This window comes from Bufo bufo, chromosome 4 (assembly GCF_905171765.1).
Source record: "Bufo bufo chromosome 4, aBufBuf1.1, whole genome shotgun sequence".
NCBI lineage: Eukaryota > Metazoa > Chordata > Amphibia > Anura > Bufonidae > Bufo > Bufo bufo.
The window spans coordinates 302,901,041-302,925,813 of record NC_053392.1 but is presented as its reverse complement, the minus strand read 5'-3'; the positions used below and the strand labels follow the sequence as shown (position 1 = coordinate 302,925,813).

The window sequence follows — 24,773 nt, the reverse complement described above, 5'->3', positions numbered from 1 at the left end:
AAGCAAATGAGCCTCTAGGCACAACGGGGGCGTTGATGTTACACCTAGAGGCTCTTCTCTCTGCAACTGTTGCTCCCTCTGCATTTTGATTAATAGGGCCCGGCATGGTGATGTCTTCACTGTCAGACCCTGTCAAAGTGCAGAGGGCGAGGCAGTTGCAGAGAGAGCAGGGCCTCTAGGTGTAATGATAACACCCCCATTGCTCCTAGAGGCTCATTTGCACATATTAAAACTTCATTTTTCTCATCAATGCGGGCACATATAAACATGGGACCTACACAGATGTCTTCAGCTGTCAAGGGCACATGAAACAGGTCACTCAGTTTCATAGGTACAAATCTGCTGACAGATGTCCTTGAAACGTGGCACCTGTGAGGCAATAATTATGTGTGATGTCCTCTACCGAGTTCATGGTGGACTCATCCCCACATCTATCTACAATTTATTGTTTTATTTACCAGAATAAAAAGTTCTACAACTTTCTAATATGCTTTTGTTTCCACCACAAGATCTCCGCTTGCAGTTCGCAAGTGAAAATTAAGCTCTGTTCACATTTTCAATTTTTTCCGTTCCATCATATGAGTAGAAAAGTGAAAACAGTGGAGTGCGAGGTCAGTCATGTGACAGACCCCAACAGTGCCGACGGACCCCACTGACTTATAATGTGTTCCTGCAGGATCCGCCATGCTGGCTGTAATTTTGTTGCAAATAACAGCTCTGAATGCTATGCTAGTCATCCCGTCAAATATAACAGAACCTTTGGTGGAGGCTCCTGTTGGAGCTTCTGATGAAAGTGTGAACAGAACCTTACTTACAACCAGAGGCTTGGACCACTACTGACCTTCACTGCTTTTTATCTTTTCAAATCTCTTTTTATTGAAGACACAGTATTACAGATGAATAAACGGTATAATACATCCAAGTAAAACAAGGAAAAGTTGTCAGACAAGATGATGTTCCTCTACATAAACAATATAAGTTTACAAGGTTGGCAGGTAATGGAGGAAAACGGAGAACATATGTCGGCTAGTGTTAGTATATTAAGGCTGTTGAATCGTATGAAGATTTGTCAAAAATAAAATTGGGTAGTATCATTGTTGAGAATAAAAGCGCTTACAGCGGCGTTGTCCAAAAAGCATATTGTGCGATGGTTCATGTAGTCCAGTACACTGCTGAACCTAGACTGTATCTAGTCTAGACAATCTGCTGTAGAAAATATAAACTGATCGCTTAGTGTAAAGGCCCCCATACACATTAATGTATTGTGGGTTGAACCAGAAAACAGCAAGTTTGACCGACAACCTAATGTGTGTAGGGAGCTCCGAAGTCTCCCCCAACAGATGTCGGGGGAGAAAAGGATTGGATAAAGTAATTATTTTTCCTGATCCTTGTGTTCTCCTGGGAGATTAGCTGCAGTAGGCAGGTGTCTGAAGACGGCTTTCTTCTCTTTCCCCAGTGAACACATTTGGCCAAACCAAACATGTGTGTGCGGGATTCGGGAGGTAGTCGGGAGACACGGCTGTCCGCCGAATGATTATTCGTCCAACAGCTTTTAGATGTGTAAGCCAAGCTTAGAACTATGTTCACACCACGTCTGCAGTGTATATTAAGAGGCAAGAATAGAAATGACATAATTTGGAAATGTCAATAAGAAGGTAAATGAACTGTACTTTTTTGGTAGATTAAAGGGGTTGTCCAGGTTCAGAGCTGCCCTGAGCGATTCAGCGCAGGGCAAGGGAGAGCATCGGAGCATGAACTGCTCTGTTGCTCAAGTCAGGGGCGGCTGCCTGGGTGAAATTCTAGGTATGTCCGGGTTCAGCTCTGAACCCGGACAACCCCTTTAACTGTAATATAGTGGAATTATACACTTGTAAATACAGAAAATCTGGTAAATGAGCAATAGATGTGATCAAAATTTTCACATAATCCAATGCTGCACACCAAGCAAAGAGAGCAGTTATAAAATATATCTAAAACACAAAGTCCTAGAAGCAGATTTTGTAGTAACATGCTGTTTGTGTTTGTCCTACCATTATAAGCAAGTTCTTTGCACATTTAGATGCCTAAAACCCCTTTCACACGGGCGAGATTTCCGCGCAGGTGCAATGCGTGAGGTGAACACATTGCACCCGCACTGAATCCGGACCCATTAATTTCTATGGGGCTGTGCACATGAGCGGTGATTTTCACGCATCACTTGTGCGTTGCGTGAAAATCGCAGCATGCTCTATATTCTGCGTTTTCCACGCAACGCAGGCCCCATAGAAGTGAATGGGGCTGCGTGAAAATCACAAGCATCCGCAAGCAAGTGCAGATGCGGTGCGATTTTCACGCATGGTTGCTAGGTGACTATCGGGATGGGGACCGGATCTTTATTATTTTCCCTTATAACATGGTTAGAAGGGAAAATATTAGCATTCTGAATACAGAATGCTAAGTAAATTAGGGATGAAGGCGTTAAAAAAAATAATAATAAACAAATTTATCTCACCCCATCCACTTGGTCGCGTAGCGGATCTCCTCTTCTTTCTTCTGGACCTGGCTAAAGGACCTTTGATGACGTCACTGCGCTCGTCACATGATCCATCACAATGAGATAAATTTGTTTATTTTTTTTTTTTTTAACGCCTTCATCCCTAATTTACTTAGCATTCTGTATTCAGAATGCTATTATTTTCCCTTATAACCATGTTATAAGGGAAAATAATGAAATCTACAGAACACCTAACCCAAACCCGAACTTCTGTGAAGAAGTCCAGGTTCGGGTACCAAACATGCCGATTTTTCTCACGCGCGTGCAAAACGCATTAAAACGCTTTGCACTCGCGCAAAAAAAATCACGCATTTTCCAGCAACGCACCCGCATCTTATCCGGCCCTCACACGTGACGCCCGTGTGAAAGAGGCGTAATAGTTTTAACTGATGCTGCAGCAACTTCACTGCAGTAACAACCAGAAAATGCAGACAGAAAACGTAAGGGCAATCGATCACAGACACGGCTGAAATACTTAATACCTTTAAATAGTTGTCATCAGTCAGGAGCTTAACTTGTACTTCTGGTGTCTGACTTTCAACAAAACTGCAGCAAAAAAAAATTAAAAATTAAAACTAATCACCAAACAAAAAATGGAAGATAATTATTGGCTTTTACATGAATTGGAACATCAATTTTTTCCAGAGGGGTCAGGAAGTGACTAAATTCTTGGACTTGCAGCTGTGTTGGAAAAACCTCTTTACCCCAATTAAAGACAATTAAAAAAAAAAAAAAAAAAAAAAGGATAAAGTAAGTAAACCAGGCTCATCAGGTCTAAGACATCTATTAATGTATGTAGCTTGCATTGTTAAAGGGGTTTTCCAAGATTTTTTTTTTTTACATCAGTATCTGATAGGTGGGGAGCTGACACCCGGGACCCCCACTGATCAGCTGTTTGAGAAGGCAGTGGCCCTCCTATGAGCAGCAGTGGCCTTCTCGCAGCTTTCTCTAAGCCAGTGATGTCACGTTCATCAATCACGTGGCCTAGGAGCTGCGATACCAAGCACAAATGCTATACAATGTACAACGCTGATCTTGGCAACTCACAGGAGCACTGCTGCCTTCTCAAAACAGTGTCAGACCCCCACAGATCAGATACTGATGATCTATCCAGAGGATAGGTCATCAGTAAAAAAAAAATCTCGGAAAACCCTTTTATATCTGGTGAAAGATCTTATTTAAAGGGATTTAACGCCTTGGAGATGTGCGTAACCTCAGGCTGGGTTTACACATTTAGGTTTTTTTATGCAGTTTTTGAAGCCAAAGCCTGGAACAGATCGTAAACGGAAGACATATATAGAGAATGGAAAGGCTGAGTCTTAACCTTTTCTTACCCACTCCTGGCTTTGAAAACTGCATAAAAAAACAAACCTGAAAGTGTAAACCCAGCCGTAAATGACTTTTCTTCATAATTTTTGAAATGTGTTACAGACATGAATATAGGCAACTTGCTACCATATTTTATTCTGCACAGTTGTGTCACGCTCCCTTGTTGGCAGTCTTTTGTCCTGACCACACGCCACTCCTGTACTGAAAATGACAACCAAGGAAGGAGTACGTCATGAGGCATGTCCATCAACTTTCTCCACTGCCCATGGCAGGTCCTTTGAGCCCAGGAAACTAGTGCAGGCGCAGAGCGCGTTGCAGTCATAGGGGTTCTTCGGGAATTATTTAAAATGTCCGCAAGCAACTAATCCTAGAATGTGAATAGGATGGGTTGCATTCACTTGTAAAGTTGCCTAGGGGGTTGAATGGGTGGGGGCTGCCTCCATTTTGCAGTGCTGAACTTTCTAGGATTGCATTATTACAATCTATTGTAGAGCAGGAACACAGTTCTACAATGGATGGTAAAGATGGGATGATATGCCGTCATGGCGGTGCAGCCTAAAAGGAATGGGGAGCAGGATGACGTGATCCAGCCTAGTATTTTTCGGGTCAAGTTGTAGTTTTAGTAGAGACTATTTTAATGTACATACAATATTGTTAACTTAATTCTATGGGTCTTTAAAACTGTTGATACAAAATGTATATAGTTTTTGTAATGTTTAACTATTTTTGCAGAAAAAAAAAGCTATTTCTAGAACCAAACACGGGGGAAAAAAAAAGCAATCAAAAAGTCCCCCAAAATGATTTCAATAATAATAATAAAAAAAAAAGTCATTCTTCAAAAAACAGACCCTCATAAAGCACCTTCAGCTGAAGAATACAAAATGAGGATCTTTAAAGATCGACTTTTATTTTTCATAGGAACCATTTTGGGGGACTTTTTTTTATTGGGAGATGCGATGCGCAGAAAAAAAAATATATATGGCATTGACCATGCATGAGAATTATTCATATATTAATTTTATAGCATGAGACATTACAAGTGTGGCAAGACCAGTTTCATGTTTTATTTTATTTTTATTTAAATGAACAACTGCTCAAAAAGACCCCCACCGCCCATATGTGACAATCAAAAAGCAAGTAGGATTTCTATTTGATAAGGGGGAGTGATAACATGAACAAAAGTTCACATATCACAGATCTCCCTGCTAGCCCCAACACACCAGATCATGTCTTCTATACATACTCACCTCATAAAAGAAGGCAAATGCCGAACGTTTTCACACTGATTATGTGATAAGCTCTTCACTCTACGTTTCATGTCTGGGAGATCACAACATAGAACACTCAAGGGCTGAGCGTTAAAATGCTCCACCACAGAAAGCTAAAACAAAATATAAAAAAATGAAATATTATTATCACCTCCACATAAAGAGCAATACAGAGGAGAAAAGTTCCACCTGAATGATTTGAGAGAGCACTGAATATCTTTACTTCTATCACAGCACTTATCATTTCCCTCTGAAGGTTCATATTTGTATGTTTAAGTCAGCCATACTTATTTATTTTATCTCATCTTGAAAACCTGACCAAGGAAAAGTTAGGTCACTTGCAGTTGCTGTTTGTGGTTTTAGACAGGGCCTGAAATCTGCAGCAAATCCATGTGTGCTGCATAGTGATTTTGCAGTGAACTCTACCATTGAGGCTACTTTCACATTAGCGTTTTTTGCGGATCAGTCATGAATCTGCAAAATCGCTTCCGTTACAATAATGAACGTCGGTTGTATTATGTCTTCTATAGCCATGACAGATCAGTCTTGAACACCATTGAAAGTCAATGGAGGACGGATCCATTTTCTATTGTGCCAGAGAAAACTGATCCGTCCCCATTGACTTACATTGTGTGTCAGGATGGATCCGTTTGGCTCCGCTTCGTCAGGCGGACAGCAAAACGCTGCAGGCAGGTGTCCGCCTCCAGAGCGGAATGGTGACTGATCGGAGGCAAACTGATGCATTCTGAGCGAATCCTTTTCCATTCAGAATGCATTAAAGCAAAACTGATCCGTTTTGGACCGCTTGTGAGAGCCCTGAACGGATCTCACAAACGGAAAGCCAAAACGCCAGTGTGAAAGTAGCCTTACTTAGGGATGGGCGATTGGTGGGGGGCAGGAATAAAGGAAGAGATAGGACATAATGTGGATTTTAAACTACACACTATGTCCTCAAATATATACCTTGAAACCCCAAAATAAACGGAGCGGCAGGTCAAACATGTGCCGGGCCGCTCTACTCATTCCTTATGGGACTGTCTGAGATAACCGAGTACAGTGCTCAATTATCTCTGGCAGTCCCATAAAGAACTGTCACCACTCTAAAAGTTATCCCCTACCCTGTGGATAAGGGATAATTTTTTATAACCAGGATGCCCAGACAACTGAACTGGATGGAAGTTGAATGATGGCTTGTTCACTATCTATCATTCCTGACCTCCCAATACACATGCATACTCGGCTGAGTGTACATATGTTCTCAGTGGGAAGAAAGCTGCAGCAAGATTATTCTGGCAGCAACTTATCTTCCAGAAAAGAAAAGGATCAGACATGTTTGTCATCCAACTGCCTGATCCTTATCTCACCCAACATCTGATGTCAGGGGAGTGTCAGTAGGCACCCATACACATTTGAGGTTTTTTTATCTAATGTTTATGGCCAGCTTAAACCCCTGACCCTCTGCTGACTCTAGCTCAGTCTACACAGCAAAGCTGACAAGTGAGCTGCAGAAACCAAAAAGTGTCTGCCAATTGCGACTACTCTAGTGACTCTAATCTCCATGTGGCTGCTGTAAAGTATATCTCTAAATATTGACAAAGACTCAGGCAAGATGGCCTCCCCATTAATTATGTACACTAGATAGAGTTAAAAAAAAAAAAAAAAAAAATCAGACAAGGTATTAGAAAAAAGGAATATCTTTCATTATCAGTTTTTTAATTGGTAAAAAATAGAGGAAATACATTCCCTTTAAGTGTTCACATAGTGCTCTTAAAATGCTGTACTTGCTGCCAGTAAGGCCTCATGCACACGGCCGTTGCTTTGGTCCACATTCGAGCCGCAGTTTTGGCGACTCTGATGCGGACCCATTCACTTCAATGGGGCCGCAAAGGATGCGGACAGCACTCTGTGTGCTGTCCACATCCGTTGCTCTGTTCTTTGGCCCGCAAAAAAAAACCAAAAAAAACATTTCTTATTCTTGTCCGCGCTTTGCGGACAAGAATAGGCAGTTATATTAAAGGCTGTCCGTGCCGTTCCGCAAATTGCGTAACTCGCACGGACGCCATCAGTGTTTTTGGGGATCCGCGATTTACGGACCGCAAAACACACCACGGTCGTGTGCATGTAGCCTAAGAAGAATCAGATAATCTTACCTGAAGACCCTTGATGAAGTTCTGCACAGAGAAATCATGGTACAAAAATATTGTGATGAGGACCTGCAGAACTCGCCCGCTTAGCTTGAATGGAAACTGACTGGAGAGAAGCAGCTGACAAGAAGAGAGGATTTATATACTGATAAATTCTAGAGTACTGCTACTTTATCATACAACATTTACAAGTCTGATACCAAGAATATTGTACCTACCCAGCACCACAGCAAAACTTAAAGTGGTTCTCCAGGCTACAGAGATTGATGACTGATGCTCAGGATAGTTCCTCAATATCAGATTGGTGGGGGTCCAACACTCCCACATATCAGCTGTTTGGGGCTGCCACAGTGCCAGAAGCTAACAGTGAATGGAGCAGTGGCAGAAGGCTCTGTACACTATGTCGTTTCTGACATCGGTGTACTGAATCTCCTCACCAAAATTGAAGCTGAGCTGCAGTACCCCAGCATGGCCATTACACAGTGTATTGAGCTGTCTGCCTGCAGCTCCATACACTGTATAGATTCCAGTGGCATGGTAGCCTGAAACACCTAATCAGTGGGGGTGCCAGGTTTTGGACCTCCACTGTTCTTATATTGATGACCATCAAAATTTGTAACCTGGAGAATGTCATAAATGTTATCGGACTCATTTGTTTTGCATATTTGTACTTTGCCTTAAATTAATTAACAATTTTGTCCCATGGGCAAGCAACCTGGCTGTCTAAAGGTAAAAGTTTTGGTCATCTCCAATTTTCACCTTTTACAGGAGACTGCTTAAGGGTTAATATCTACTTGGCCTCAGTCTTCTTTACAGGACCACGCGGAGAGATGGGCCTTTGAGATCTGCTGATATAGTGAAGTGCTGCACGGATGCTGTTGTAGTACTGTGCCTGTGGGTGGTGGTGCCCCAGTGCCAAGAGGGCTTAGCCTGACAGAAGGGGAGTTGTTGGGCTTCTGGGTCTTGCTGCCTGCAGATTCTGTGTTGTAGCGGCGTTGCACTAAATTCGTGTAGGGACCCACTCAAAGAAGCTACCGTGATGAGGCGAGTGGGACTATGCATTTTGATAAAAATGTATATAAGGTGTTTTGTGTCCATTGTGACACAGTGAGGGGTTGTGTCTGGCAAGGCAGGTATTTTCCTCCCAGCATGTGAGGCTGGGCTGGTTTCCAGCCAGGTGAGGTCAAATACCGGACTGGAGTTTAAAGGGGTTTTCCCATCTCAGACAATGGGAGCATATCACTAGGATATGCCCCCATTATCTGATAGGTGCGGGTCCCACCACTGGGACCCGCACCCACCTACAATGAGAACTGAGCCGGAAAATGAACGGAGGGCACAGTGTGCATGCGCAGCCTCCCTCCATTCATTTCTATGGGGTCCTCCAGCCACAGTGCTCCCTGCTTCGTTCTCGTTGTAGGTGCAGGTCCCAGCGGTGGGACCTGCACCTATCAGACAATGGGGGCATATCCTATCGATATGCCCCAATTGTCTGAGATGGGAATACCCCTTTAAGTGTCAGTCCGGGTTTTGGCAGCACCTGGCTGTCCTTAAATAGGCAGCTGGGCTCAGCAGAGATGTCTCTGTTTTTGGCATGTGAGGCTTTGTGCCGTGTTGGAGGGCTGAGAGCTGCACGGTGGGAAAACAGGTCCCCTAAAGCCTGCTGTGGACTACTGGTGGCAGAACTGCCAGCAAGGTGACTTGTGTTATATGAACTTTCCATTGTGTGTGAATTAACACCAAGACTGCAAAGTTACGTGCTGTTTGTGCAATTGCCTCAAGTGTGAATAAACACTGACGTTTTGAGTTAAGAACTTGTATTTTGCCTCTGTACTGCGCCCGCTTACCCTATCTACTAGAGCGAAACCCCACACCATGTTGATAAATTATAGTTGGTAGAAATAGATGAATGCAAAGCATGTGGTTTTGAAAGCCATGTCTTTCTTTAACCATGTCTTTTTATTTAACACTTTCCCTGCCAAGGACATAGGTAATACATCATGTCAGAGCTAGTGGTTATAGCTATGGGCTAGATACGAGTCTCTAGCTTTCAAATAATACCAGCCTCAATATTGTGGGTGTAATATTCACGACTTAGCACTTGCTGCAGCTGCGTGTGTATTAGGGAGGGGGATTATTTGAGTAGATCAAAATTGTGCAAACTGTTCTGGCAGCGAAAGACCCCAGAAGAGAACCCCTGTCCACATGCTTTATTAGGGCATACATTGGCTAATTACTTGCATAAAACAATTACCTTATCTACTACAGTTGCCAAGTGTTCGGTACATGATAAGGACTGGAACAGCTCTATACACAGCAGAGAAGACACAGAGTGAGACATAAGTCTGTGGATTATCATCGGGGAAGTGGCGATGCCAAATACCAAAACCAGAGGCAGCTCCCTGCAGTAACGACTGAAACAATGCAAGTAAAAGAAACTGAACAAAAGTGAAGAAGACACATTTAACTAGTTGTGTTAGAAATACTGACTGCGACTAAACATGATGGTTTTATGCAGGGCTTTTTTTCTCAGAGAAAAGGTGGTGAAACTCACCCCCACTCCCCTGGCCACGCCCCTACCCACCCCTAGGACTGCCCCTAAAACCGCCCCTTTAGAGAACAGGGATGCAAGTAAAATTTGGGGGGGCTATAAAAGTCCAGCCCAGCAAAGAAACCCCCCAGATGGGGATGGCACTGTTAATGGGGGATCTGGGGATGGCACTGTTAATGGGGGATCTGGGGATGGCACTGTTATGGGGTGGAGGATCTGTGGATGGCACTGTTATGGGGGATCTGTGGATGGCATCCACAGATCCCCCATCCTATAACAGTGCCATCCACAGACCCCCCCCCCCCCCCCCCCCATCCTATAACAGTGCCATCCACAGACCCCCCCACCCCATAACAGTGCCACCCAGAGACCCCCCCACCCCATAACAGTGCCATCAACAGACCCCACCCCCCACCCCATAACAGTGCCATCCACAGACCCCCCATTGCCGCTCCAGTACAGTTATAAAATGTGTAATTCAATTAATAATGATTCATGCTGCCCCCTCTGTAGTATAACATTCAATATATCCTACTCACAGGGCTACTGTTATATCGTAATGCAGGCCGGCCGGGCAGACGAGCGGCAGAGTGACTGACTGACGTCACGTGCCTGTGCCGCCTACTTTATGAATGAAGCAGGCGGCGCAGGCACGTGACGTCAGTCAGTCACTCTGCCGCTCATCTGCACGGCCGGCCTGCATTACGATATAACAGTAGCCCTGTGAGTACGATATATTGAATGTTATACTACAGAGGGGGCAGCATGAATCATTATTAATTGAATTACACATTTTATAACTGTACTGGAGCGGCGGGGCCGGAGCACAGTGAACGCACCGGCCCCCAGCTCCTCCTCCCAGTCCCTCCCCACTGATACATCGCAGCCTGAGATGCTGGAGCATGGCAGGCTGCGATGTCAAAAGGTGGCGGAACGCCGTTCCGGTGCGTTCCGCCAGAAAAAAAGCCCTGGTTTTATGAAGAAACGCTGCATTACCCCATATATTTATTAGCACTTAAAGTGGTTGTCCGATTATTACAATTATCCTCAGGATAGGTCATCAATATCAGATTGGCGGGGGACCGACACACAGCACCCCCACCGTTAAGCTGTTTGAAGAGAAGGCAGCACTCCTACGTGTACTGCCTCCTCTGCTCTTTTTAACTTCTCGCAGCAGCAATTGCAGTGGTGAGGAGGTGTAATTACAAGTACGGTGTCCCCATTCACTTCTAGGTGTCCCCATTCACTTCTATGGGACAGCTCTGTTTGTTCAAGTGAATACTACAGAGCCATTCCATAGAAGTGAATGGGGACCACATATGGGGTGTTGCTGCATTCAGGAGAAAATGGGTTACAAATTTTGGGGTGCATTTTCTCCTTGTGATAATGAAAACTTTGGGCCTAAAGTGACATTTTCTTGTAAAAAGTATAATTTTTTATTTTCAAAGCGCTCACTACATGTCTCAAATTCCACTGTAAGGGTATCTCAGGGTGTCTTCAAATGCAACCTGGAGCCCAAAAACCATTCCTGAAAAATATACCCTCCAAAAACCATATGGTGCTCATTCCCTTGACCCCAGCTGTGTGCCCATACAGCACATTACAACCATATATGGGGTGTTTCTGTAAACTACAGAGTCGGTTTAAGGCCTCTTGCATACGACCGTACGGCTTTTTCAGTATTTTGCGGTCCGCAAAAAAACTGATCTGCAAAAAATACGGATGACATCCGTGTGCATTCCGTTTTTTGCGGAACGGAACAGCTGGCCCTTGATAAAACACTACTATCTTTGTCCAATATGTGGACAATAATAGGACATGTTCTATCTTTGAACGGAATGGAAAAACGGAAATACGGAAACGGAAGGCATATGGAGTACCTTCCTTTTTTTGGGGATCCATTGAAATGAATGGTTCCGTATACGGAATGCAAAAAACGCAACGGAAACGGAAAAAAAAAAACGTTCGTGTGCAAGAGGCCTAATAAATATTTAGGTTTGGCTGTTAACCCTTGCTGTTTTACTGGAAAATTGGATGGAAATTAGTTTGAAAATATGCACACAAAAAAAAAAAATTTGCACCACTAACCAATCTCCTTTAATTCTTGTGGAATACTTAAATAACTGAAAACATCCGGTGTCGGGGGGACGGGGACGAGCCTCCCTATCATGCTCTCGGCCGGGGACTCCAAGATGGCGCACGGCTCAGGATGTGTAAAAGCTCAAGTTCTTGCGAATCTCGCGAGAACTTGAGCTCCTTCTCCCAGGCTAAGAGCGGGGCGCTCTGATTGGATGCGCTTGCAGCCAGGGAGAAGATACCCGCGCCCAGGACAAATTCAAGTCCCCGCCTAGTTGAACCGAATCGCCTCATTAGCGTATGAGGCGCCAAAACAAACGGGGACCACAGCGGACTAAAGGGGGGGTCCTTTGAAGAAAAAAAAAAAGAGGAAAAACATCTCTGGGGGCCGCACTGTAAGGTAATATAACTATTTCAATACATGTATCCTGGTGAAAGGTCCTCTTTAAATCCCTGCCAATTCTGGTCTTTCCAGTGTGCCGTCCTCAGTGATTGGGATCCATCTCTGACATACAGTGAAGGCTGTACAGTTGGGGGTGCTACGGACAGGGATTTCTTTCAGGGTTCCCCCATGTACTACATGATAATAACATATTTTGCACACGTTATACGTCATTATTGCTTGTTTTTCTTTGTTGTGTTTTTACACTTCTGATGAACCCCTTTAGATGTCATCAATTCAATCGTGGTGCACATTAAAGTATAACAGGCACTGACCTCCACAGCTACATACCTGCTAATAACAATAAATTCCTGCAAAACTGAAGATGTGAAACTTTCGAGATCTTTGACGACCACAACTATCGGAGGTGCCTGGCAATGTTCCAAGGAAGCTCGTCTCTTTTTCTTTGGAGAATGTGCTTTCTTTCAAGTGAAATACAAGCAGAAACCATAATAGTTATTGACAGTCACACAGACATTAGGATCAAGCACACAAGTCATTATTATAACGTTTCCAACAGCTCGTCATTATACGTAAAAATGTACAATGGTTTTAAAGGGATATTTTCATGTTAGAAGTATGGCATATCCTGAGATGTACCATAAAGGTTTGATAGATCTGACACATACCTCCATATCTCCAGAACAGGGCCACCTCGTACAAGGAGACGGTGAATGTAGAAGTAGCATCTCTCTCTATTCACTTCTATGTGAGTGATAGAAACAGCTGAAAATAGCCAAGCTGTGATTACAAGTGTAAAGAGAGAGCCACACCATGCGTGGCCACCTCTCTATTCACCTTCCGACTGGATGTGGTGGGCAGCATCTTGTTTATGGCATCCTGTAGATATGCCATACATGTCTACCATTGGAATGCCACTTTAAAGGGGTTTTCCAAGACTTAGACATTAATGATCTAAGCTCAGGATATTCCATCAATATTAGGCTACTTTCACACTAGCGTTCCGCTCATATAATGCAGACTTGGGATCTGTTCAGAACGGATCCGTCTGCATTATATTGTAGAAAAAATTCTAAGTGTGAAAGTTGTTCAGACGGATCCGTCCAGACTTTACCTTGAAAGTCAATGGGGGACGGATCCGTTTGAAAATTGAGCCATATAGTGTCAAATTCAAACGGATCCGTCCCCATTGACTTACATTGTAAGTCTGGACGGATCCTTTTGCCTCCGCACGGCCAGGCGGACACCCGAACGCTGCAAGCAGCGTTCAGGTGTCCACTTGCTGAGCGGAGGCTGAACGCTGCCAGACTGATGCATTCTGAGCGTATCCGCGTCCACTCAGAATGCATTGGGGCCGTACGGATGCGTTCGGGGCCGCTTGTGAGACCTTTCAAACGGAGCTCACAAGCGGAGCCCCGAACGCTAGTGTGAAAGTAGCCTTAGTTTGGTGGAGGTACGACAAGAAAGGCTCTATTCACTTTTAGGTTTCCTGGCACAACCACTACACAGTGGACAGAGCCTTCTGCCTCCAGCAATGTTCACTGTATAACTGACCACTGCCCAAGACAGCTGATCAGAAAGGGAGGGAGGGGGTGATGGCTGTCGGACCTCCACCAATCTGATATTGATGACCCATCCTGAGGACAGGTCATTAACATGTATGTTCCAGTGAACCCATTTAATTTACACATGTAGAAAAATTATATATATTTATTTTGTTAACAGGTTGAAAATCAAGTCCTCTAAATCTAGCTTGTACATCTTCAAGTGAATGTCTGTCTTTGAACACTTGTACAGCCAAAGAGTTGAGCAACAACCACTAGAGGAAGCTTACTGGGGCATTATTAATATTGGGGGCACTGTAGGGGCATTATTATTAGTGGGGGAATTATAGGGTGCACTGTAAGGGCATTACTATTACTGGCAGCACAAAAGGGACATTGGTATTGCTGGAGGCGGGCATTATTTTTACTGGGGGCAATATAGGGGGCATTATTTTTACTGAGGCCCTTTTTTCTGCAGTATATTATTTGGGGGCATTGGGGAGCACAGCAGACACAGTATTGAAGGTAGCACCAGGATGACAATGTTGAGGCACCATGGTTGGGAAGATGATGGAAATTTGAGGATGCTAAGCTGTCTGTGTGTCAAACTCTGCAGACACAGAACACGGCTAGAAGATGTCATCATTTGTTGTCTGGTCCTAACGGAAAAGATGAGGGAAGATGACGTTTACATCACAGGAGACGTCACTGGATGTAAGAGGTATGTGGTGCTGGATTACCCTGTATGGTAACGCTGAAAGACCTGTGGCCTGTGGCCAAAGCTCTATTCACTTCTATGGGGCTGACAGAAAAAGCTGAGCCAGCGCTCAGCCATTTTCAGCAGTCCCATAGAAATGAATGGAGGGCAGTCACGCATGCGTGGTCCGCTTCGCTTCACTTTGAGGGCTCTGTTCTAGAGATAGAACCTTTGAGACCTGCACTTATCAGACACTGGTGGCATATCCTAGCCATATGTCACCAATGTGTGAGATGGGCCAACCCCAATAAATTAAATAATTAAAACAAATAGGAAAATGAATAGTAAATATCATTATATACATAAAAAGGCCCATTTGCACTGGCCAGTTATCATGGTTTGCTTGCTGCACTGTAAAACCCATACCAATATCCAGCCCAAGTTACAAAGTGTTTTCATTTGTCAATACAATGGGAGATATTTAGAGACTTCAAAGTGCTATGAAGAAACTATGTGCAAGAGTTGTCATGATGGGAGTAAGTAAACAAGGGCCCAGAAGTGAGAGAAAACTACTTAGGGTGCTTCATTCCTTCTGGTACTAAGGCTACTTTCACACTTGCGTTGTTGTTTTCCGGTATTGAGATCCGGTAGATCATGCATTCTGAATGCAAAGAGATCCATTCAGGATGTATCCTGATGTCTTCCGTTCCGTCAGGGTTCTGTTTCGTGACCGGACACAAAACCTCTGCAAGCTGTGGTTTTGTGTCCAGTAATAAAAACTGGAAAAAAAAATTGACCCGGCGCTGAAAACAATGTAAGTCTATGGTGACGGATCCGTTGTTAATGGAGCCCTAAAAAAACGAATCCGTCTCCTATTGAGTTTCAATGTATTTAGTGACGAATCTGTTTTTTTTCCCGTTTTGATTTCACACAATCGCATCCTAACGGAACGGATGCATCCTGATGTGCAAAATAACAAAAGAGCCGTTCAGTTCCGGTATTGAGATCCTCTGCCGGATCTCAATACCAGAATTAACAACGCAAGTGTGAACGTAGCCCAAGAAGGAAAAAGAAGAACTTATATCAGTCATTAAAAGTCACAAAACAACAATTTTCTTATGTTTTAGAATTGTAAAAAAATAAAAATACAAACTAATTCTAAGTTATTACAATTACAAGAAGCTGCATAGCAAGAATTACCTTTGTAATTTCCTGATACCATCCAGAAAGAGAGGTCATGGAGCAGTTCATCTTTCTCTGAGAAATGGGAGTATGGTCATCCTCTTCATCAAGATCGAGCTCTGATCCACATCCCATAAGCTGGGAAAGGAGCTTCTGAAAAAGCTGTTTTATTCCTGGAAGAAAATGAATAATCATAATCCATGTTCTGAGTTTCACAAAGGAACCATTGGCATTAATATATCATACACTGTATAGAATGTCTAAGGGTCCATTCACACGTCCGTATGTGTTTTGCGGATCCGTAAAACACAAACACTGGCAATGTGCGTTCCGCATTTTGCGGACCACACATTGCCGATACACTCATAAAAAAATGCCTTTTCTTGTGCACAATTGCGGACAAGAATAGGACATGTTCTATTTTTTTGGGGAACGGAAGTGCGGATCCGCAAATACGGATGTGGACAGCACATTCCGGCCCCATTGAAAATGAATAGGTCCGCACCTGTTCCACAAAATTGCGGAACGGATGCGGACCCATTTTGCGGACATGTGAATGGACCCTAATGCGCATCATCCTGTAAAATAAATAGCATGAATCTTTAAAAATTTAATATTTCATGTTCAGCATCTGAAATATATTGTATATGTTGATCTACTGTGAATAAAATATGGGCCTCTGAGATTTGCAAATCAATGCATTCTGTTTTTATTTACATTTTACACAGCGTCCCAACTTTTTGGGAATTGTGTTTGTATGTCCCACTTGCATCTGCCCTTAGTGTGTGCTATTCTTAAAAAAGAAAAACTCTCATTATTGCTTTCATTTCCTACAGTGCCCTTCAACAATGGAAGCTGACAGTTTCATAACTGTGCCCCAGTTCTGTAAATGAATGTGAGAGGCTGCCATAGGACTACATGGGGAAAGAACGATCTGGGCCTACATTGTGAGATATACTGATCCCTCCAGTACATGACAATAACATGACGCTAAAACCTAAGCAATGAGATAATGGTCGCCTTCCTGCCACCTAGACTGTTGCAACGCCATGGATCTCGGACACTGAGTGCATATTATAAAACAATAGATATTACAAAGAGGGCAACACAATTCAACTACATAAACAGAGTGGATTACAATAACAAGAAAAAAAAAACTTTTGTCTGCATTTCTCTTTAACCACCTCAGCTCCCCTAGCTTAAACACCCTTAATGACCAGGCCACTTTTTACACTTCTGCACTACACTACTTTCACAGTTTATTGCTCGGTCATACAACTTACCACCCAAATGAATTTTACCTCCTTTTCTTCTCACTAATAGAGCTTTCATTTGGTGGTATTTCATTGCTGCTGACATTTTTACTTTTTTTGTTATTAATCGAAATTTAAAGATTTTTTTGCAAAAAAATGACATTTTTCACTTGCAGTTGTAAAATTTTGCAAAAAAAAAACGACATCCATATATAAATTTTTCTCTAAATTTATTGTTCTACATGTCTTTGATAAAAAAAAAAATGTTTGGGTAAAAAAAAAATAATGGTTTGGGTAAGTGTTAAGGCTGGCCGCAGGCTAGCCTGGATTTGTGGGAGGGGCCGGTACCTGTCTTAAGCAGTCTGGCTCTCCCAGGCAGCCTGGATTTGTGGGAGGGGCCGGTACCTGTCTTAAGCAGTCTGGCTCTCCCAGGCAGCACGTCGGCATTCGGACGTCTGCTACTTCCGGGTGTGACGTCATCAGCAAGCGTCCTGCACGAGTCGGATCTCAGAGAAGCCGGGTGTACCTTTCACTTCAGTCTGCAAGCTGTTCAGGTCGTTTTCCATGATAACTGCTTTGTTTGGGGAGCGTGGCAACGTGGAGGAGGGTAGGAGGGTGTGTAGAGAGGGGGAAGTGTGCCGGAGGATCGCTTCTCCTCACTGCGTTCAGGCACATGCAATTCAAGTTTTGGCACCAATGGGCAGCATTGTCACATAGTTGGAGCTCATTGCCTGTCTCAGCATAACCTGTATCTAAGTTCACACAGGGGCTGCGAGTCATCTGGGCTCAGCAGGTTAAACTCTGGCAGCTGGGTCCTGGTGCCATTACTGAGTTGATTACTTACAAGGTTGCTGCTTGTGCACATGTTTGACACTCATCACATACACTACATACATACCTTAGACACATAGTTCGCACATCAGGCAGTTTGACGAAAAAAAAAAAAAAAAAAAGGGTACAAGTGGATTGTTAAATAAAGTAAAAAAAAAAAAAAAAATGTGGGTTGTTCAAATAAAGAAAAAAAAAACCTTTATCCACCAAGCTTCATCCATACACCTCTAGCATAGGTACATCCGCCAATACAGCTACACGCTCGCACGACATACACACCCCGTTTCATCTCGTAGACTAGTGTCATACGTCATACGGTCTGTTTTCCACAAATCCTATACTTACATACATCACCTACCACGTCTGTAGGTTCTTTAGCCCGCAGTATTCGTTTTTAATTAATCTGCCACGTCACAGATTCACACAAACTCGGGCTCGCTTCATACGTCAGTGGAAACGACTATCATACTCCCTGTCAGCCTCGAAGGCTTTTCGTTCAATCGTTTCACGCTGCTGGGGGGAAGGGGAGGGGCTTAGATTCCGTCAGCTGGGTCCTGGTGCCATTACTGAGTTGATTACTTACAAGGTTGCTGCTTGTGCACATGTTTGACACTCATCATACACTACATACATACCTTAGACACATAGTTCGCACATCAGGCAGTTTGACAAAAAAAAAAAAAAAAAAAAGGGTACAAGTGGATTGTTAAATAAAGTAAAAAAAAAAAAAAAAAGTGGGTTGTTCAAATAAAGAAAAAAAAAAAAAAAAAACCTTTATCCACCAAGCTTCATCCATACACCTCTAGCATAGGTACATCCGCCAATACAGCTACACGCTCGCACGACATACACACCCCGTTTCATCTCGTAGACTAGTGTCATACGTCATACGGTCTGTTTTCCACAAATCCTATACTTACATACATCACCTACCACGTCTGTAGGTTCTTTAGCCCGCAGTATTCGTTTTTAATTAATCTACCACGTCACAGATTCACACAAACTCGGGCTCGCTTCATACGTCGGTGGAAACGACTATCATACTCCCTGTCAGCCTCGAAGGCTTTTCGTTCAATCGTTTCACGCTGCTGGGGGGGGGGGGGGGAGGGGAGGGGTTTAGATTCCGTCATCTTGTTTGTCAGCTTACGGGCAGCAGGTTGTTTTTTATTTTTTTTTCTTCTCTTTTTCTTTCTTCGTTTTTTTTTTTTTGTTGTTGTTTTGTGGTGTTTGTTGTGTTGTTTGCAGTGGTCTACGCCATCTGCAACTTCAGCCAGTGCAGGCTCCTGCATGTCTGTGCCACATGTTTTAGGGCACATCCGGTCACAGTCTGCACATTGAAGCCGGCGTGACTGAGCCGGGTGAATGTGGAGGCACTAGACCAGCTGCTGCGGCTTCATCCGGTTCAGCCGTTCCGTACATTCCTGGTGGAAGGGTTTTCACGGGGATTTCACACTGGGCTCATCACCTTGCCCCAGCAGACTCATGAATGCCCCAACTTGCAGTCGGCTTCTAAACATGCTGGTCTGGTGGATTCACTCTTGGCAGTTGAGCTGGACAAGGGTTTCATCATTGGTCCTTTCCAGTCCCCTCCTTTCTGCACTTGGAGGGTGAGCCCGGTGGGGGTGGTGCAGGGAAAATATTCCAATAAATTTCGTTTGATTTATGATTTGTCTGCTCCACATTCTTCCCACGTTCCTAGTCTCAACTCGTTGATTCCGTCCGAGGAATTTTCCTTGAAGTATACTTCCGTAGACCAGGCTATCCAGGTCATTCTTCAAGACAGGCATGGGGGCTTGGCTGTCCAAAGCAGATGTCTCTGATGCGTTCAAACTGCTGCCCATTAGCCCATCTCTCTGGCAGTGGCATGGCATCAAATGGAGAGATGCGTACTATTTCACCACCAAGTTGACGTTTGGTTCCTAGAGCAGCCCCAGTCTGTTTGACAGGTTAGCGCAGGCACTGGAATGGATTTTGTTGGAACAGGGTTGCCAGAATGTCATTCACTACCTGGATGATTTTCTGTTGATCGAAGAACCCTCACAGGCACCTGTTGACTTGCAGGTTCTCTTGCAGGTCTTCAAGGAGTTAAACATTCCAGTGGCCGAACACAAAACAGAAGGGCCTGCGCAGGTTGTCACGTTCTTGGGGATCTCTCTGGATTCACGTGCCATGTCAGCCAGTCTGCCACAAGACAAACGCGACAGAATCAAATCAGGTGTCCGTTCCTTGCTCATGTCTCAGGTTTGCACCAAGAGAGAATTGCAGTCTCTGTTGGGCATGTTATACTTTGCCATGAGGATCATTCCTCAGGGTAGATCATTCATTTCAAGATTGCTAGTCTTATTACAACAGACCAGTGATTTGGACGCATCAGTGCATCTTAATGCGAACGCCCGAGAAGATCTGTTCATGTGGGACAGATTTCTCAGTGGGTGGAACGGCATTTCCATGTTTATTCCGAGGGCCACTTCTGATTCTCCACACGTATTTTCAGACGCAGCTGCCTCGGTAGGTTTCGCGGCCATATTGGCTCACATTGGTTCGCCGGCTCATGGCCCACACACGTGCTACAGTTGCCGGGGTTTTCTCAGATGTCGGCATTGTTCGAGATCTATCCTATCGTAGCAGCTGCTATAGTCTGGGGGCATAGGTGGTCGGGTCACACGGTGGTTTTCCACACTGACAACATGGCGACCGCAGAGATCATTAACAAGGGCAGATCTAAATCGTTACTTATCATGTCTTTCATGCGTAGATTGACCTGGATAGCTCTGGAACAGGGGTTTCATTTTCATGCCCGGTTTTTGGACGGGGTCAGCAACGTTGCAGCTGATGCTTTATCTCGTTTTGATTTTTCTCGCTTTTTCTTACAGAACCCAGAAGCAGACTCAGTGGGCACCCCGGTATCGGACTGGCGGCTGCTGGTCTTGGATTAGACTCTCTGATGGTGGTCGCCAGTTCACTCATTACCAAGTCTTTGTCGGCCAGTACGTTGCGGTCGTACCGCCGAGCGTGGGTGGTTTTTTCGAACTTTAAGTTGGCATATCCTAGAGGTGACACAGGTCAGGTCAAGTATATGGTGGCTTTCGTGCCTTATTGTCATTCGGTATTGGCTTTATCCTACAACACCATTAGGCTATATTTGGCTGGGGTGCAGCATTTTTTGGCACTTCAAGAGCCAGACAGACCCTCTATATTTTCAGCTCACCCGATCAAGGCCATCCTCAGAGGCATTCAAAAGAGCCAGGTCACGGTCAAGTCGGTCCGTCGACCTATTAACCACCTCCGGACCGCCTAACGCAGGATCGCGTTCCGGAGGTGGCAGCCCTGCGCACAGTCACGCATATACGCGTCATCTCGCGAGACGCGAGACTTCCTGTGAACGCGCGCACACAGGCGCGCGCGCTCACAGGAACGGAAGGTAAGAGAGTTGATCTCCAGCCTGCCAGCGGCGATCGTTCGCTGGCAGGCTGGAGATGTGTTTTTTTTAACCCCTAACAGGTATATTAGACGCTGTTTTGATAACAGCGTCTAATATACCTGCTACCTGGTCCTCTGGTGGTCCCCTTTGTTTGGATCGACCACCAGAGGACACAGGTAGCTCAGTAAAGTAGCACCAAGCACCACTACACTACACTACACCCCCCCCCCGTCACTTATTAACCCCTTATTAGCCCCTGATCACCCCTAATCACCCCTGATCACCCCATATAGACTCCCTGATCACCCCCCTGTCATTGATTACCCCCCTGTCATTGATCAACCCCCTGTAAAGCTCCATTCAGACGTCCGCATGATTTTTACGGATCCACTGATAGATGGATCGGATCCGCAAAACGCATCCGGACGTCTGAATGAAGCCTTACAGGGGCATGATCAATGACTGTGGTGATCACCCCATATAGACTCCCTGATCACCCCCCTGTCATTGATTACCCCCCTGTCATTGATTACCCCCCTGTAAAGCTCCATTCAGACGTCCGCATGATTTTTACGGATGCACTGATAGATGGATCGGATCCGCAAAACGCATCCGGACGTCTGAATGAAGCCTTACAGGGGCGTGATCAATGACTGTGGTGATCACCCCATATAGACTCCCTGATCACCCCCCTGTCATTGATTACACCCCTGTCATTGATTACCCCCCTGTAAAGCTCCATTCAGACGTTCGCATGATTTTTACGGATGCACTGATAGATGGATCGGATCCGCAAAACGCATCCGGACGTCTGAATGAAGCCTTACAGGGGCATGATCAATGACTGTGGTGATCACCCCATATAGACTCCCTGATCACCCCCCTGTCATTGATTACCCCCCTGTCATTGATTACCCCCCTGTAAAGCTCCATTCAGATGTCCGCATGATTTTTACGGATGCACTGATAGATGGATCGGATCCGCAAAACGCATCCGGACGTCTGAATGAAGCCTTACACGGGCGTGATCAATGACTGTGGTTATCACCCCATATAGACTCCCTGATCACCCCCCTGTCATTGATCACCCCCCTGTCGATGATCAACCCCCCTGTCATTGATCAACCCCCCTGTCATTGATCACCCCCCCTGTCATTGATCACCCCTCTGTAAGGCTCCATTCAGATATTTTTTTGGCCCAAGTTAGCGGAATTTTTTATTTTTTTTCTTACAAAGTCTCATATTCCACTAACTTGTGTCAAAAAATAAAATCTCACATGAACTCCCCATACCCCTCACGGAATCCAAATGCGTAAAATTTTTTAGACATTTATATTCCAGACTTCTTCTCACGCTTTAGGGCCCCTAGAATGCCAGGGCAGTATAAATACCCCACATGTGACCCCATTTCGGAAAGAAGACACCCCCAGGTATTCCGTGAGGGGCATATTGAGTCCATGAAAGATTGAAATTTTAGTCCCAAGTTAGCGGAACGGGAGACTTTGTGAGAAAAAAATTAAAAATATCAATTTCCGCTAACTTGTGCCAAAAAAAAAAAAATTCTATGAACTCGCCATGCCCCTCATTGAATACCTTGGGGTGTCTTCTTTCCAAAATGGGGTCACATGTGGGGTATTTATACTGCCCTGGCATTCTAGGGGCCCCAAAGCGTGAGAAGAAGTCTGGTATCCAAATGTCTAAAAATGCCCTCCTAAAAGGAATTTGGGCACCTTTGCGCATCTAGGCTGCAAAAAAGTGTCACACATCTGGTATCGCCGTACTCAGGAGAAGTTGGGGAATGTGTTTTGGGGTGTCATTTTACATATACCCATGCTGGGTGAGAGAAATATCTTGGTCAAATGCCAACTTTGTATAAAAAAATGGGAAAAGTTGTCTTTTGCCAAGATATTTCTCTCACCCAGCATGGGTATATGTAAAATGACACCCCAAAACACATTCCCCAACGTCTCCTGAATACGGCGATACCACATGTGTGACACTTTTTTTGCAGCCTAGGTGGGCAAAGGGGCCCATATTCCAAAGAGCACCTTTAGGATTTCACAGGTCATTTACCTACTTACCACACATTAGGGCCCCTGGAAAATGCCAGGGCAGTATAACTACCCCACAAGTGACCCCATTTTGGAAAGAAGACACCCCAAGGTATTCCGTGAGGGGCATGGCGAGTTCCTAGAATTTTTTATTTTTTGTCACAAGTTAGTGGAAAATGCTTATTTTTTATTTATTTTTTTTTTCATACAAAGTCTCATATTCCACTAACTTGTGACAAAAAATAAAAAGTTCCATGAACTCACTATGCCCATCAGCGAATACCTTGGGGTCTCTTCTTTCCAAAATGGGGTCACTTGTGGGGTAGTTATACTGCCCTGGCATTCTAGGGGCCCAAATGTGTGGTAAGGAGTTTGAAATCAAATTCTGTAAAAAATGACCTGTGAAATCCGAAAGGTGCTCTTTTGAATATGGGCCCCTTTGCCCACCTAGGCTGCAAAAAAGTGTCACACATCTGGTATCTCCGTAATCGGGAGAAGTTGGGGAATGTGTTTTGGGGTGTCATTTTACATATACCCATGCTGGGTGAGAGAAATATCTTGGCAAAAGACAACTTTTCCCATTTTTTTATACAAAGTTGGCATTTGACCAAGATATTTATCTCACCCAGCATGGGTATATGTAAAAAGACACCCCAAAACACATTCCTCAACTTCTCCTGAGTACGGAGATACCAGATGTGTGACACTTTTTTGCAGCCTAGGTGGGCAAAGGGGCCCACATTCCAAAGAGCACCTTTCGGATTTCACAGGTCATTTACCTACTTACCACACATTTGGGCCCCTAGAATGCCAGGGCAGTATAACTACCCCACAAGTGACCCCATTTTGGAAAGAAGAGACCCCAAGGTATTCGCTGATGGGCATAGTGAGTTCATGGAAGTTTTTATTTTTTGTTACAAGTTTGTGGAATATGAGACTTTGTATGAAAAAAAAAATAAAAAAAAAAAATCATCATTTTCCACTAACTTGTGACAAAAAATAAAAAATTCTAGGAACTCGCCATGCCCCTCACGGAATACCTTGGGGTGTCTTCTTTCCAAAATGGGGTCACTTGTGGGGTAGTTATACTGCCCTGGTATTCTAGGGGCCCAAATGTGTGGTAAGGAGTTTGAAATCAAATTCAGGAAAAAATGAGGAGTGAAATCCGAAAGGTGCTCTTTGGAATATGGGCCCCTTTGCCCACCTAGGCTGCAAAAAAGCGTCACACATCTGGTATCCCCGTACTCAGGAGAAGTTGAGGAATGTGTTTTGGGGTGTCTTTTTACATATACCCATGCTGGGTGAGATAAATATCTTGGTCAAATGACAACTTTGTATAAAAAAATGGGAAAAAGTTGTCTTTTGCCAAGATATTTCTCTCACCCAGCATGGGTATATATAAAATGACACCCCAAAACACATTCCCCACCTTCTCCTGAGTACGGAGATACCAGATGTGTGACACTTTTTTGCAGCCTAGGTGGGCAAAG

The 24,773-nt window shown here is 44.3% G+C and overlaps 1 protein-coding gene across 3 annotated transcripts in view; it reads right to left on the bottom strand.

Annotated features, from left to right (window-relative positions):
* The window catches only part of ORC3 (origin recognition complex subunit 3), a 105,185-nt gene that overhangs the window by 26,310 nt on the left and 54,102 nt on the right, over nucleotides 1-24,773 (bottom strand). For all 3 annotated transcript variants that reach the window (XM_040428746.1, XM_040428747.1, XM_040428748.1), the window contains exons 7-12: nucleotides 15,746-15,900; nucleotides 12,635-12,765; nucleotides 9,529-9,688; nucleotides 7,281-7,394; nucleotides 5,110-5,243; nucleotides 3,016-3,079 (exon numbers count right to left, since the gene is read on the bottom strand). In XM_040428746.1, the coding sequence (XP_040284680.1) occupies nucleotides 3,016-3,079; nucleotides 5,110-5,243; nucleotides 7,281-7,394; nucleotides 9,529-9,688; nucleotides 12,635-12,765; nucleotides 15,746-15,900 (758 nt within the window). The remainder of the gene's footprint in view (nucleotides 1-3,015; nucleotides 3,080-5,109; nucleotides 5,244-7,280; nucleotides 7,395-9,528; nucleotides 9,689-12,634; nucleotides 12,766-15,745; nucleotides 15,901-24,773) is intronic.